A 14,792-nucleotide genomic window follows, 5' to 3' on the forward strand; every position below is an offset into this window, starting at 1 on the left:
CCTCCCTGCGGAGCCCTTCCCCCTCTGAGCAACAGTCTGCTCAGCCCCATGCTAGGCCAGACCTGGACCCTGCTGCCCGGGTTGACCACAGCCTTGCTCCCCAGGCCACCTGCAGCCCCAGGGCCCCAGTTCTGACCACCCACAGCTCTGCTATCCCATCCCACTCTCCTGCTCACCAGTGCCACCTCTGCCGTGCCAGACTGGCCGCTGCACCCACACCCGCAGGGTTAGCAGCCTCTCGCCCCCACCAGCCCTGGCCCTTGCATGCTGTCAGAGTACCTTGGTGCTCCCCTGTGGCTTGGGCAGCCCCAGCCCACCAACAGCTCGGTGTGTGGAGCATATGCATGGAGAATGCACTGACCATTACAAGCCTAGATGAACTGGACACCAGCTGAGGCAGACCCAGCAAGAGAATCCTCCCTTTTTATTTGACAATATAACACACATTTAAGTACCTACAGGACACTTGTTAGAAAAGGCTGTTGATCAGCGCAAGCAAAGCTGCCCTCTAGGTAACGGAGAGGGGCACCTGGGCACAGCCTGACTGCTAGGGATGGACTGCCAGGGATGGATCAAGGGATGGGTGAGCAAGTGGGCATCTGCTCAGTGCCCACCACTGGCACAGCCTCCTGGGACCGGTTGAGCCAGCTCCAAGGATCTGTGCTTTTCCTACAGCTTCCTGACCTGGGGCAGGACACAGAGGGAACACTAGCACCCACGGAAAGGGCTTATTCTCCTGCCAACCCTGCTCGGCCTGGGCCGCTTGTCACAGCCTTTGGAATTCATCTTAGGCCTTCTCCAGAGGGGAGGGCAGTGCTGGCAGTTCAGGCAGCAGTTGGGGGCTCAGGAGTTTCCATCAGGGAAAAGGGGTTTGGGGCCTTTTTCTCGTTTCGCTGGGACTGAAGGTCTTGGGAGCAGAATCCAACTCTCCCTACCCACTGTTGGGCACAGCAGGGCATCCAAGAGCTACTCAATGTAATACTAAAGGCCTAAGGTTTGGTCATCCATCTAAGCTCCCTGCTCTGGGCTGACAGGTGACATGCCAGGGAAAGCAAAGGCACATGCCTTGCAATGAGGGCTGCAGGGGCCTGGGAGAACAGTTCCCTGCTGCAGGGATTCCAGCGGAGCCCTTTGCTCAGAGCGCCCGTGCCACCTATATCCAGCCCTTCCTGAACATGCTGGCAATCTCCCCCTCTTCTAGTGGAGACAGGTGTTACCCTTCCAGGCAGCAACAAGAAGAGAAAGTAATGCTGTGAAGCTGGAAGCAGTCTGGGAAGGTGAAGGCAGTGGAATGAAGGAGCAAGGGGAAGGCAGCAGAGACCCTGGCTAAGCCCCTCCCCTTACCAGCATCATCCTACACTGATGCACAGCACCCCAGGCAGCGCCTGCCTCTCCCTCCAGTTGGAGAAGTGGAGGCACTAGGGGCAGTGAGCTGGCCACACTGACATGCGAGTCAGCACAGCACTTGGCCCTGACGGGTCCCAGCCCAGAGCTCAGGACATGGGCGCTCACATCCTGCATGTGGCAGGAAAGAGGCCACCTGGGAGCTGGGAGGAGGAGACCTGCGGGGCCAGGTGCTGACAGCAGAAAGTGGAGGCCACAGTTGCAATAAATAGAGCCAAGCATGAGGGGGTTTCCCTGACACTTTGGAAAGGACAGGCTACAGGTCTCTGTGGGGATCTCAGCAGGCGACAGCCACTGACACGTAACAGGGAAAAGACTTTCTGCTGTTTCCTTGCCTGGTTCTGTATGGGGAGGTCAAGGGGTGGCAGGAAGGATTGTGTCAGCTGGGGCATGGAAGCATCTCCTGGGGCAGCTGCTTGGCTCAGCGGGCAGTAGGAGCTCCTCTCTGATGGGACAGAAGCTTCAGGCCCCTCCGCTGCTGTGTCTTGCCTGCCGTCTGCTGGGTGACTCAGAAACCCCTGGACTCCAAGCCGGCATACACTTCCCGCTGTCCCTTCCTGATGGGCTGCAGAAACAGAACAGATGTTGGTTGATCATGAGCATTACAGAAGTGCCCAGAAGCCATGAGGACATGCAGTTTGCACACAGGGGTGCACAGCTCTGGGGCAGGGCATCGACCTCCCCTGACAGGGAAGATGCCTGGCCTCGGCATGGGGCAGGCCCTGCTGCCCATAACCCCTTCCCTGCCCCAGGGTGAGCAGGGCACTTCAAAAGGGGCAAATGCTGTTACCTCGTAGTCTGGGTTTGGAATGGGTGGGGGGCGCTGCATCTTCTGGCCTGAAACACAAAACACATGGAGCAGTAATGACCTACAGCCCTTTCCCAGTGCTTTAAAGGCTGACTTCACCCCCCAGCCCGCAGGGGCTTCACCATCAGGGCAATGGGGATGCAGGATGGCCAAGGACTCTGGGCACCCACCTGAGCTTTGAGCTTGTCACTTAGAGAAGTCTCTTGGCTTTTAAGCCCACCTGATTTTTCGGTATGAGTTGTGGTCTTTGAATGGCCGTGCCTGGCAACACCCGTACTAGCTGAGCCGGCAGCAGCATGGCCCCATGGCTCTCAGGCCGAGCTAGTGCTGTGGCTGCCTCCCCCTGCAGCCCAGACTCGCTGCTGCTGCACGACAGCCTGTGAAATGGTTTCCTGTGGCGGCGTTGGCATCAACACAAAATGGCAGGTGCACCCTCCCCACACCAAAGGCAGAGGAGGAGCAGCCTGAGGCTGGCTAGAGCACAAGCTGCCCAGGGGCTGGGCCCAGCCCAGCAAGATCCCCTTGTGACTGCCTTTGTGCTCAGTCTCCTCTTCTCAGCCTGTCTGCCCTGGTCTCCAAGGGACTGGATGCCACCAAAGCCGCCCTCACCTCGTGGCCGTCCTCCTGCGCCTGCTCCAGCCCCAGCCCCAGCTCTCCCCTTCTGGCTCTTGCTGCAGTAGTAGACCAGGAACAGCACCATGGAGGTGATGATAAGATCCACAATGATGATGAAGGCCACGATCAGGATGTCCAGCTCCTGGCAGTTCTCGCACACTGCAGGGGAAGGGATGGGTCAGGGGCATGGAGACTGGCAAGCTGCCCTCAGAGCCAAGGGAGAATGGTGGTGGGCGGGGAGGCAGGAGACAGCCACGAGTCTCAGCCCAGAGCCATGTGCTCCTGCTCACGCTATGAAGACCTCGCTCGTCTGCTTCACATTAATGGAAATGGTGCCCTTCCTTCATGAGGGGATGAGAGGGGAGGGCAGGCCAAGAAGCTGGGGGAAGGCAGGGACGGTTCTACCCTCCCCATGCCTCAGTGCAGCCAGCACCAACAGGGTGAGGGAGCTGAGGGGGCCAGGACTGAACAGTCTCCTGATCTCTGCAGAGTCCTTGCACAAGGATGCAAGCCCTCCCTGACACCTCTTCCTTTTTCTCCCCAGGTTCTCAGCCTTTTCTGTTCACACCAGGGAGAAGGCAGGGATTCCAGGAACAGTCGAGCAGAGCAGCTTCCAGGCAGCCTGCCTTGCTTTGGGGCTGCAAGCTGCTTTGTGAGACAGAAGAACAGGGCCAGTTTCCAAGGGGGACCACAGCAGCCTCCAGGGCCAGTGTCTTTCACTGAAATCCTTAACGCTCCCTGCCCTCTGAAGCTCAGGGAATGCCTCACCTCGGTGTGGGACAGCGCTCTCACCACTGGCATGAGGACGCAGGTAGGGCAAAGCAAGCTCTGTGGCAGAGCAGCGTGGAGAAGCTGAGCTGGGAGCATTGGAGCAAACAGCCCCTCTTCCAACCAGGAGCCTGTGGAGCCCTCACGTCCACACGCAGCAGCGCGGCCTCGGGGGCCCGTGCTAGAGTCGGCCCCGCGCCCCTCAAGTCGGGCCCAGCTCCTCAGGCTAGGCAGGAAATCCCCATGGCCGAGCCCAGGGAAAGGCTCCCAAAGGCCCCGGTGCCCGCTTCCTGTGGGAGGGGCATTCCCCTTCACTCACCCTTGGCTTTCAGGTATAGCGGCATCGACGTGACCTTGTCTGTTGCACAGGTGTATGTGCCATCATCTTTACTGCCCTGGTAGTTTGATATCTGATTCTCTCTGCTAACTGAGCCTTGGACATCTGTGTTATCCTTCTTCCATTTTATAGAATCAGTCTTAAGCACGTTAGTGTTGCAGGTGAGAGTCACTGTGGTGTAAGAGATCGCCACGTCGATCTCTATGGCTGTGGGAAGCAAGAACAACATCAGCAGAGAGGCCTTCTGGTCTGGAGGAAGAATGTGAGCATGCAACTATTGATCCTATGGATAAGTGCACCAGGAACAAAGGGAAAATGAGGCACCAACTGCATAGCCCCTGGCCTCAGTGACACTCTTCAAATGCAAGCTATTAGGGGAGGGACTGCTTCCTTTTGCATGTATATGCTGAGGTAGCCCAATGGTTACTTGAGTGTGGCCTTGGATGCTACCATAGTATTCATTTTAAATAGCAACTGCTATTAATAATGGCACTTCCACTGGCTCCAAGCTCAGGGAGAAGCACCTCTTGTGGATCTAGAGTTTTAGACTGTGAGATGTTCTCTGTGATGTGTCCTCTGTGGACACATGCACACACAAGGCTGTTCAGCACCTGATAAGCAGATGCACATTGCTTCTCAGGGTTCTAGGTCAGGCCCAGCCTCCCACTTGCCGGCTCCCTCTCACCAAGCAGCTAGAAACAGCAGGGTCAATCTTAGTTTTACAACATTACTCTAGGACTGAATAGTTAAAAGCATTGCTGGTAAAATCAACTTACAGTCCTGTGCTGTGGTGCCACCTGTAAAAGAACACAACAAAACCATTAGTAAATCTATGCGCTGCACCCTGGAGATCCTGCCTACATGCAGGGAGTCCTTGCAGGGCTCCTCTGTTCAAAAATGTCCTTTCTGTTGTGTTTAGCAACCTGCTTCCAGGGAGAAAATGCACAACAGGAACCCACAGGAATAACCTAGTACCTGCTCAGGTGTCTGCCACATAAGTACGTGACCCTGGTGCTGTAAACACACCATCCACCCCAGCCTTGCAAACAGGATGGCAGCGGAGGCCAGAAAAGGTGGCAGAAGCAAGAAACACATTTCGGTGCCAGAGGAGCCATTCTGAAGGTAGGGCAGTGGCTCAAACCATCCTACTGCAGGTATCTGTGCTGCCCTCCAATCTCAGATTTTATAATAAAACTGCTGGTTACTCTCAGCCTTCTCTTTCCCATATTGTCACTCGGGTTCTACCCTGATCGCCTTCTCCCACAAATCAGTGTCAAAATCCCACCATGGAACGTTTTATTCCTGTATGCACCTGTCTGATCTCTGCAAGCTACCAACCCTATGTAGATGCCACTAGAAATTACTACTGACAATTGATTTTTGCTGATTTTTCAAGTCAGTGGAAACAGTAACAGTTAACTGATGCAGAATATTTCCAGTCCTTTAAATAATCATTCTGTTGAAATGCTTCTCCTTGGGTCTGGTCTTGACTAGGAAGACTTTTGCAGTCAGCATATTTGTACTCTACTGCTATTGTTGGATCCATCCAAAATCTCTAACAAGATAAGAGATTAGACAGACAATGGTATTTGGAACTGAACTTGTTTCTCTTTGGGTGCCATTTTCACAGCGTGATGGCCAATGCAAACTGGAGAAGTGAAATGGCGGCATTCTGAGTCCACTTTACATAGAAATGCTTTGGCAGGTGTAAATGCACCAACATGCCTGCTGCGCTGTGCTGAGCAGAGACCAATTGTGGAGAGCCAGCGGTTTCACCCTGTTGGGAGGGGTTTGTTCTCTGCAGGTCTAGGGCCATAGTGTTAAAAATAACATGGCTGAACTCTGCAAAATAGTTTCTGTGCATCATTCAGGTTGGGAAATGTGCAACTTTGTCAAAATCCCTGGAGCTGCAATACCAGGGTGGCTAGACTGAGCTTGCCAGGTGGTTAGAGGGATGCCGGCCAGCAGAAAGGGGCAAAAATAAATGCAAAAACAGCCTGTTTAAGTGTTCAGTTCTTTCTGTGTCTCTTCACAGGCAGGATTCAATTTACTGAGGGAGCAACTCTCTTGGAGGCCACAGACAAGAAACCCCAGGGGCTAGAGGAGAAGGCGATCAGCTGATTTGTTTTCTTCAGAGGAATTTTTTTTAGAGAAATAAAATATATGCAGGTGCTCTAGCAAAAATCAGTTGCAGCCTACCGAAGCCCAATTTCCTTTAATGCTCTGAAAGGAGAGCGAGAGGTGGTTCCCATGTCTGGGTGGGGTGGCTGCAGAATTCATTTCCATAACTGATTTAGCAGTAGTATCTACACCTGCTCTGCCTTTCCTCCGACTCTCTCCCTTTGTGCTTTACAGACACCAGCTGCTCATCTTGACATTAAAGAGAAGCCACTCTTCCTGCCTTCCCATGGTGAATCTGAGCTACAGAGGAAGAGTGACTTGCCCAAGAGCACACAGGAGTTTAATGACAGAGCCAAGAACAGGAGGCAGGAGTCCTGGCTCCCCTGAACTGTGCTACTGCCCGGGGTTGCCTTGCCCGTACCTTTGCTCACCTCTGCAGACTCTTGTCGAAGACTCCAGTGAATTTTGAATAGGCAGAAACAATCTTCTCAACCACTGATCTTATTTTAAAGACTGAAGTAAGGCGCTGCTGATCCTTCTCTTTCAGCTAACTGACTGCCCCATCTCGCCTGAGCCAGAAGCAACCTTTTTTCTACCATAAGCCATTGTACACATCTGTCAGGAGCCCTGTGGGGACCTGCCCTGCCTGCACTGCACACGCATGTACTCCCTTTGGCTGAGCCCATGAGGATCACCCTTGCACTCTGCCAGCAGTACTCACCCACACAGAGCAGGACCCCCAGCGCAGGCAGGAAAAGCCCCAACTTCATCCTTGCATTCCCTGTTCTCCCTATGCTCTCGCCTGTCCCGTCCAATCAGACTGGCATTGCCGGGGTCCGTTCTGAAGAAAGAAAGGGCGTCGTTTATGAGAAACAGGTCCAGAAGTGTTTCTCAGAACTGATTATGACAGTCGCTGAGGCAGCACAGGGAGGACTTACCGTTTCCAGCGCACTGTGCGAGCAGCTTGGGGAGACTGAGAACGTAAAACAAGCCTGCGCCAGGAAGTGCGGAGGCTCGAAGCGTCTGCACATCTGAACGTCACCGAAAGCAAGAGGCAGCCATCTGCCCATCGCTCCATCCGCACGACTGCCCCAGGACAGGGAGCAGGGGCAGAGGGGGCCGCAGCTGACTTGCTGACCAAACTTTCCACAAAAACATCCACAGTTCTGGATGAGTTAGTAGTTTTCAAGTTCAGCGTGTTACAATCAAGTTAGCAAAGTGATGACAACAAATGTAATGACTGAAAATACTGCAAGAGCCGGGACCAGCCACACAGAGACATCTTGTACAACCAGCCGGAGCTGCATAGCAAGGTCCTTGGGGTGAGGCTGCCTCCTACGAAAGAGGTGGGAAGCCTAGGACCTACCCGAACAGGGCCATACCTTGAGTCAGGCCCCTTGATGCTGCTGTAACACAGATCAGCAATAGCCATGATGGTCGTACGAAGGTCTGAAGTTCATGTGCTGCAGGGATGAGCAGGGTAGAAAATCTGAAAGAGGTAGAGAGAAAACTCTAAGCAGCGGCGAGCTGGCCAACGAGCTTACAACCGAGAATAACAATAGGACTGAATTAAACAAACCAGGAGTTGACTCGCTCACTGGGTCTGGGCTTGAATGCTGGTGTTACACAATGGGAAGCTCCCTGCTACCAGGACTGCCAGCATGAGCTTGTTTCAGGGCACTGCTCCCTCAGGAGCCACCTGGCAGATACTAGCCTGCTTCTCATGGGACCCCATGGGCCCATGGACGAGTAGACCAGCTTCATTCGCCCAGATGTCTGCCTCTCTGCTTTCTCCCACGATGCTCCCTATGGGGTGACATCCTTCCCCACCCTTTCACTTTGCACAAACTCCCACTGACAGTGCCAGGGAAGAGGAGGAACCTGAAAGCACCTTGCACACCCATTTGAAAATACATGTATGCATCTGTCCCCACAGCCAGATGTGTGGCGCCTGCTTTTCAGCAGGGACTGGGCCCTTTTCTCCGACTGGGAAGCACCCACCCAACCCCTGATGGTCATGGCCAGAAATAAGTGAAAAAGTAGATAGATAGCAACATGCCAAGCCACGTGACAACTGACCAGGGAAAGGGCAGTGTGTCCTGAGCCATTCCAGGCTCTGGTTCACCCACTTTCCACTTGATACCATGTGCACAGGAGTACATCATGTCCACGGCAGCAGACAGCTCAGCACAAGCTGTTACTCTGGGCTCTAGTGGAGAAGTAGCAAATAACTAGGAAGCAGCTATGTGGTCCCTGCCCTTGCAGTCACCTCTACTCGTGCCAGCCCCATGCCCCTGCAGTCAGGTCCAGGACAAACATGGGAACCTCAGTGACTCTGCTCCAGACCCACTAGAGGCAGGGACTACATGCTGGTACTTCCCAAAGCATGTGCCATGGACCCAGTGGTGATGAAAGGATTGCTAATGGGCAAGCTTGCAGGTAGGGGGAACTCTGCATGCACATGACAGCATTTACACATGTGTTAGGAACCTGAATTTGCCATAAAATGGGTTTTCCCAATTCTGTGCCTCACATGTATGCACCCGCTAAGCTGCAAGTGGCAGGGTACGTGGGGAGGGCAAGGATGCTCAGACAAACCCTTCCCTTGCTATGACTGTCAGGGGCCCTGGCTTATATGAATCTGTCCGGCAACCCTGTGCCCTACAGAAGTCAAGTCTGTGGGAGCCACGTGAGCAAAGCTGGGCTGTGGGGCTGCCATTCTGGGGAGGAGGAGGGTTTCTCTCCTACTGTGGGGTGAGGGCACTGCCTCTAGTGCCCTGGAGGAGGGGAAGGTTGGAGGAGCCCGCTGACACCTTTCATACACGGAAATCAAAGGGACACGCTGGGTTTTAGGATTAGCACAGAAGTGGCGTGATGCCGCTAGAGGGGGCCGTTCCCCACTCAGCAGCACTCTGGCCTTTTGCTACTGGCCTGCACAGCAGGCACGTTTGCACACGGGAGAGAAGCCATTCCTAGGCTTGTTCCCTGATCGGGGCCCTTGCTGCCGCTCCTGCAAGGAGACGGGCTGGGGCTGGGGTGATCACTGCCTGGCAGTGACGTGGCCCTGCATAGTTGTTAGGCCTACATTTGCAGAAGCAGGTGCTGATTCTGGACGCTCAGTGTGCGACCCCAGGACCTGGTTGCCAGAGGCACTGAGTGCCTGCACTCATTTCAGAGGGCTCAGCACCTGTGACAGTCAAATAGGATCTCACACCAGCAGTGACTTGTACAGATGGGCAGTGCTACATGAGTGCTGAGGGTTAAGGAATGACCAGCTCAATGGGACTCGTGCCCAGAGGGGAAGTGGCTTTCCCAGGAGACGGAAGAGAACCCCAGAGCCGTTGAATTCCCCGATTTAACCACAAAACCCTGCTTCCATCTGAACTGTAATGACAGCATCCAGCGTGCTGGAAATCCCAGAGCCAGAGCTGTATGGCTGGGTGCCAGCCACCAGACAAGGACCTCTGCACTCTGCAGGAAACAGTGGTCAATGCCAGGGCTTCTGCACTTCTTTTTGTCATGCAAGAATGGAAGATTTAAACACCTATCAATGGGGGCAGCTCTGGGAACAGATGCTGAAATGGGCAGAGGGTGTGGTACTCAGCTGCCTTTGTCCAATCCTTATCTGAAGGCTCTTCACCTTTTGGGGTTTGAAATTCACTCTCTAAACCAGGCAAGCTTTTTTGAGTAGATGTGATATCTTTTATAAACCAATCATTTTCACCTGGGTCCTCAGGGACTCTTATCTCTGGGACATCATGGAGGCCTGAAGCCTGGAGACCTGCCCAGACCTGCTCCCGTATCTCCTGGCTGCAGTGTAAATGATTTCTCAGATGTGATGGTCGGAGGCAGGGGGCAGAGCTGTGAAGACTCTGGGTTCTGCTCCCAGCCCTGGGAGCTGTCTGAGCAGAGGCTGGAAGCCAGGAGCTACCTTCTTTGCATGGACACTTTCGATCCCACTGGGCAGTTTTCATAAACTGAGAAGACTTTCTCCTTAGGGCCTTTGACCAAAATGTCCTTTCCTTTCTGCCACCAGCTCCTTCTCAGCTGTCACACACTGCTTAAGCCATGGCTGCACTCTTAGTGTGCAGTTTTTCGGAGGTCTTTGGAGTATGAGGTGTACAGAAAGGTAAATTGCTGGTCCTGGGTAAGGTTCACTGAGTTCTCTTCGTCTGGGAGCGCCTAGAATGAATGACACTTTAGGACAGCGTTTCTCAAGCCATGAGTCATGACCCAAAAGTGGGTCGCAAGAATAGATGAAAAGGTCGTGAACAAACTTTAAAAATGCATTCTTCTTGAAAGGAGAAAAGGGTGGGAAACTGTGGCTTGTCCCTTGCAGGATGTCAGAGTTCCAGCTTGCAAGGGACTGCTTGTGGCCCCCGTGCCCCGCACACTGGAGGGCTGGGGGCAGCGTGTTGGGAGTGAGGGGCACAGGGCCAAGACTGGGCACTGATGTTTCCAAATGGGTCCTGGTACAGAAAAGGTCGAGAACCACTGCTCTAGGGGACACGGGTGCAAAAGCATCAATTTCCAGGGGAGCGCAGGCCGTAGGAGCCATTTTCAGGAGGGATGAAACAGCAGAGAACAGCCCACTGTGGTGCTGCCCATGCCCTGATCCATCCCCTCCCCGCGCACAACAGATGAGGCAAGGCCGAACACTCTGCAAGCAGGATGGATCCGCTTCCGCAGAATCAGGAAACACACGCACCCCTGTGGGACTGGGCCAGCCTCCCCCACCTGGAAAGGGAGCCACGGGGCAAAACAGAAGACAATTGCCAAACTGCTGCAAGTTCAGGCCTGAACCCAAACCACACTGAGCAGCCAGGCCAGAGCGGTCCACAGCACTAGAGATTTGCATACTGTGGGATTCTGCAGAACTAACAAGAGTGACGGCTTCTTGACGGCACATCCCCATCCCGTCAGCTCTTCACAGACTATGTGGGGAAGGAGTCGCCCTGCCTGCCGGGGTGGGCCCTGGGCCATGGCAGCTGCATGTGTTCAGCTTCCCCGGCTGCTCCCAGGCCTGTGGCCAATGGAGTCTGTCTGCAGGAATTAACAAGAACTCAGTCACGTGCACACGGAGCCCGGCCTTTCCTTTTCCCTGCCACAAGTTTCCATGCTCCAGGAGGGACTGCAGACACAGACTAAATGTCCTGCTCTCGGACAACACTTTCTGCGCTCCTGCAAGCCCCCAAGGGGAGAGGGAAGGGGGCTGTGGTGGCTCCCAGGAGCAGTGGTGATGTGAGAGCCTCTCCAGAGGCAGGGAGAGGAAGGGCTCCACGGGCCCACTCCTTATGCCACCAGGGAGGGGGCACCAAGGAGCAGCAGGAAACTTGTTCCTCCCTGGCCTGATGGTGAGGGGAGCCCTCTTCACCCCACAATCTCAAAGCCCTTTGCAAATAGCGCACAAATCGCCACAACTTTATAAAGGCCCACCCAAGCCAAACAGCCCAGCTGGCATGGGGGAGGCACAGCAGTGCCCACAGCGCAGGCTTCACATACAGCCACCTTTAACTCCCCAGCACGAGTGACCAGGGTACCTACTTGCAGATGGGTCAGCCTCTGGGATGTGCCCAGAGCAGGGCATGGGTTCAGGTCTCTGGAGCTGTAGCAAAGTGCCGGATGCCACCACATCCCAGCAATAGCAGGAGTAGGCTGGCGTCACCTCTCCTTCCACAGAAAGAAACAGGAGCACATGCAGGGAGCGACTTGCTCAGACCTTGCTCTTAGCTGTGGTACAGGGGACAGAACACGAGTTCTGACACCCCGTCCCCTGCTCTGACCATTAACGTGCTTTCCGTAGCACAGCGAAGCTGGGGGACAGCAACAGCTTCCTCTTCTGTTGGCTGGCTGGCTTCTTTCCTTTCCCACTTCCTCTCATTCTTGTTCCATTCCAGTCTCTTCAAGGCCCTTCAATAACTCTGCTGCTTCTTCCAAGCTTTGGAGTTTATTGTAAAATCATCATTCTTTTCTCTACTGGGATCTTTTGAGATTACCTTCCCTGGTAATTCTCTAGAAACCAAGCCCTTTTTAATCAGCCACCTCCATTTACTCAGCTCACTTTTGCCCAGAGCACTCCAGCCCAATCTGTCCCAGCTGCTGACTCTGAAGTCTCTGCAGACAGTGCTCTTTTTCAGCCATAAACCATCTTCAGCACCATTTCTAACAGTGGTCCATCCATTTTATGCAGAAGTTTAAAACAAGGATTGTGGCAGCAAACACATTCCTCCCCTCCCCCCTTGCAAAAAAACCAATGCCTGACAATAAACGTGCAACTTTTAAAAGTAAGAGAATGGGAGAAATAGTTCTGAAGAGCAATTAAAGGAAACTGGTGATATGAAGCAAGGAGGGGATAGGAGAGGGGCAAAGCACACAGTGGAAATAGCCATGTATGGTGTTTTACAGCCAGTACCAGGACTGTGAACCTGTCAGCCAGCTGTGTGCACCATCGATCCGCAGACTGCTGACTAGGCATGCTGTGCTGGGGCTTCTCCTTGCTTCCAGATTGCATTAAAAGAAGCCGATGACATGTTGCTCATTTCCTAGCAAGCTGCCATAGGGAGGGGTGTGACAGCAAACGGGAGAGGAGATGTACTCTCTGAACCTGTAGCCTCTCTCCTGGCAAAACCTGTGAGCTCCTACCCCAGGCTCTTCATCAAACTGCGGTCTCCTCGCTCTGTTCATGTGCTTTCATTGTCTCCATGCCTAAACGGAGGGTAAGAGCACTGGAGAATGGGCAGCTGCCGGGTACGGTCCTCAGGCTGCCTCTGGCAGCATACCATATCCCAGAGAGAGGCCCCGTCAGCGAGCAGGGAGTTCAGCTCCACGGCCCTCCAGACTGCAATTGGCCCCAGTGCGGTGACTACCAGGAAGGTGTGTGTGTTGGGGGAAGGCAGTTTGTGCAACTGAGGTCTCTGTCCTGTGATAACTGTGCCCTAGGAACCAGGGAGGTAGGAACTTAAGGACCTGCCACAGCCATAAGGCGCAGCCACTTCTACTCTCTTCTAAGGACAGCCAGAAGTGACTTCTGTCCCTCTACCGCAAACCCTCTTATCTTATTAATGCAGACACTTCCCCTCGCTACTTGTGAGGAAAAAACCTGGTGCCGTTGAGTTCCTTATTCCTCTAGGCTGTTTATTGTGCTGCAGAAGGGATGCTAGAGCGCCCTCTCTGATTACACCCATTTTACAGAGGGATGTGTTCACATCTGCTCCCGCTGCTCTTACTGCAGGCACTTGTTTCAGCAAGAGCTTTTTTCTCCCCTTGCCTCCGGGCCAAGGCTGAGTGAGAAGTCAGGAGGAGGCCTGTATTGCTGCCATAAGGACCGTCCTTTGCAGATTGAAAAACAATCAGTGCTCCCTTCAGCTGTGTTTGTAAACACCCTGGGGCAGATTTTCCAGCCTCTCAAATGCAAGGATGGCTCCAAGTGGAAGGTGGAGTAAGCTGGCAAGGGGAAAGGAGAGCTCAAACTCCCTTTGCAATCTGCCTGGGCTGTGGGAGGGAGGCGAGCTCGCTGGCCCCACCTTTCATTCCAGCGCAAGGGTACGGGAGCGCTCCTGCTCCGTGACTCAGGCTGGAGCAAGTGCTCCCAAGCCTGGCAGGGTGAGGCAAGTGGAGGAACAGTCCCAGGAAGGGGAGACTTCTGGGAGATCACTCCTCACCCAGTCCTCTGGGGGAGGGGAGCCACTGGGCACTGGGGGAGTCTCTGCAGCATGGACTTGCCTTTCTCAGCCCCTGGCCCCAGCTGGGTGGGGGCTCTGCTCCTCCTTGGGCCACAGATCCTAGGTAAGGAAGTCTTTAAATATTTTTCTCTTTGGCCTCAGTTGCCCCTTGGACTTTACCCTCCTGCTCTTTAAGTCTCCTTCCTCCTGAAGACAGTGACTTTGTAGAAATCTCAGGCATTTCTGTGAAAGCCAGAACGTGGTTGCAATTTTTTTGGTCTGATTTTGCCGAGAGCTACGGGGCGATTGTGTTTCTTGGACAAACAGGTTTAGGTGTGTTCAGGGGAGGGCGGCGAACACTGAGTGCATTCTGAGCTCCAGTTACCACCATTTCCTCCCCTCCGGCCCTGCTCCCGCCAGGCGCTCTTTGGACTTTACTTTAGAGACTCTTTCACCATCTTTGTCACATTAAAAATGGAGAGATTAGCAAAGAGTCGGGGCTGGTTTCAGATCTCCGACACTAGCATACATCTAGAACAAAGACACCGGCCTCAGTGGAACTGATGAGGACTTACACTGGTTCAACTGGGATCTGAATCTGAGTAGAGACCCCCAATGTTTTCTATTGCTTCTCTCACCATTTTCCCACTCAGACACCTTTTTCTTGGACTCTGTTGTGAAAAAAATACCCTTAGCTTTGCTCTTTTTAGAGCCTATGGTGATATGGGGGATTTCATTTTCAATTGGATATCAAGACTTTTTATGGGAAATCTTATATTAGCCAAAAAGATTCTCAAATGCACAAGTTTGACATTTCGAAATATTTCAGTACTGCCTCTCGTGAGCATGTGCTACTTTTAAGAAGGTAAAACCCATATTTCCCAGCTATTTTTGTGAAAATGAGAGTGAAATGTAAAAACTGCTTATTTCCAGGTTTTAGGGTTTTAGTTTATTTTGGGAGTATTTTATGGCAACCCCCTCCTCCCTCCCCAGTAACCCCATACACTTCAGCGTTCTGTACCAAAGGAAACTAAACACCAGCCAATTATTTGGACTGAAAGCTTTAAAAGTGCAGACC

The 14,792-nt window shown here is 53.4% G+C and overlaps 1 protein-coding gene across 2 annotated transcripts; it reads right to left on the bottom strand.

The window, feature by feature from the left end:
- Positions 1 to 415: 415 nt before the first annotated feature.
- On the bottom strand, positions 416 to 10,063 carry CD3E (CD3e molecule). 2 transcript variants are annotated; one of them, XM_014526664.2, is made up of 8 exons: positions 9,778 to 10,063; positions 7,436 to 7,542; positions 6,775 to 6,894; positions 4,709 to 4,729; positions 3,915 to 4,139; positions 2,822 to 2,986; positions 2,195 to 2,241; positions 416 to 1,969 (listed from the first exon to the last, which is right to left on the bottom strand). In XM_014526664.2, the coding sequence occupies exons 3-8, from the start codon at positions 6,821 to 6,823 to the stop codon at positions 1,913 to 1,915; spliced, it is 564 nt and encodes a 187-aa protein (XP_014382150.1). In that variant the 5' UTR covers positions 6,824 to 6,894; positions 7,436 to 7,542; positions 9,778 to 10,063; the 3' UTR covers positions 416 to 1,912. The 2 variants fall into 2 exon arrangements, with proteins under 2 accessions (XP_014382150.1, XP_006037440.2); XM_006037378.3 differs by having other exon boundaries at positions 6,992 to 7,542.
- Between the last annotated feature and the right edge of the window lie 4,729 nt (positions 10,064 to 14,792).

The sequence above is a fragment of the Alligator sinensis genome, unplaced genomic scaffold (genome assembly GCF_000455745.1).
Source record: "Alligator sinensis unplaced genomic scaffold, ASM45574v1 scaffold2249_1, whole genome shotgun sequence".
In the NCBI taxonomy this organism is placed as follows: domain Eukaryota; kingdom Metazoa; phylum Chordata; order Crocodylia; family Alligatoridae; genus Alligator; species Alligator sinensis.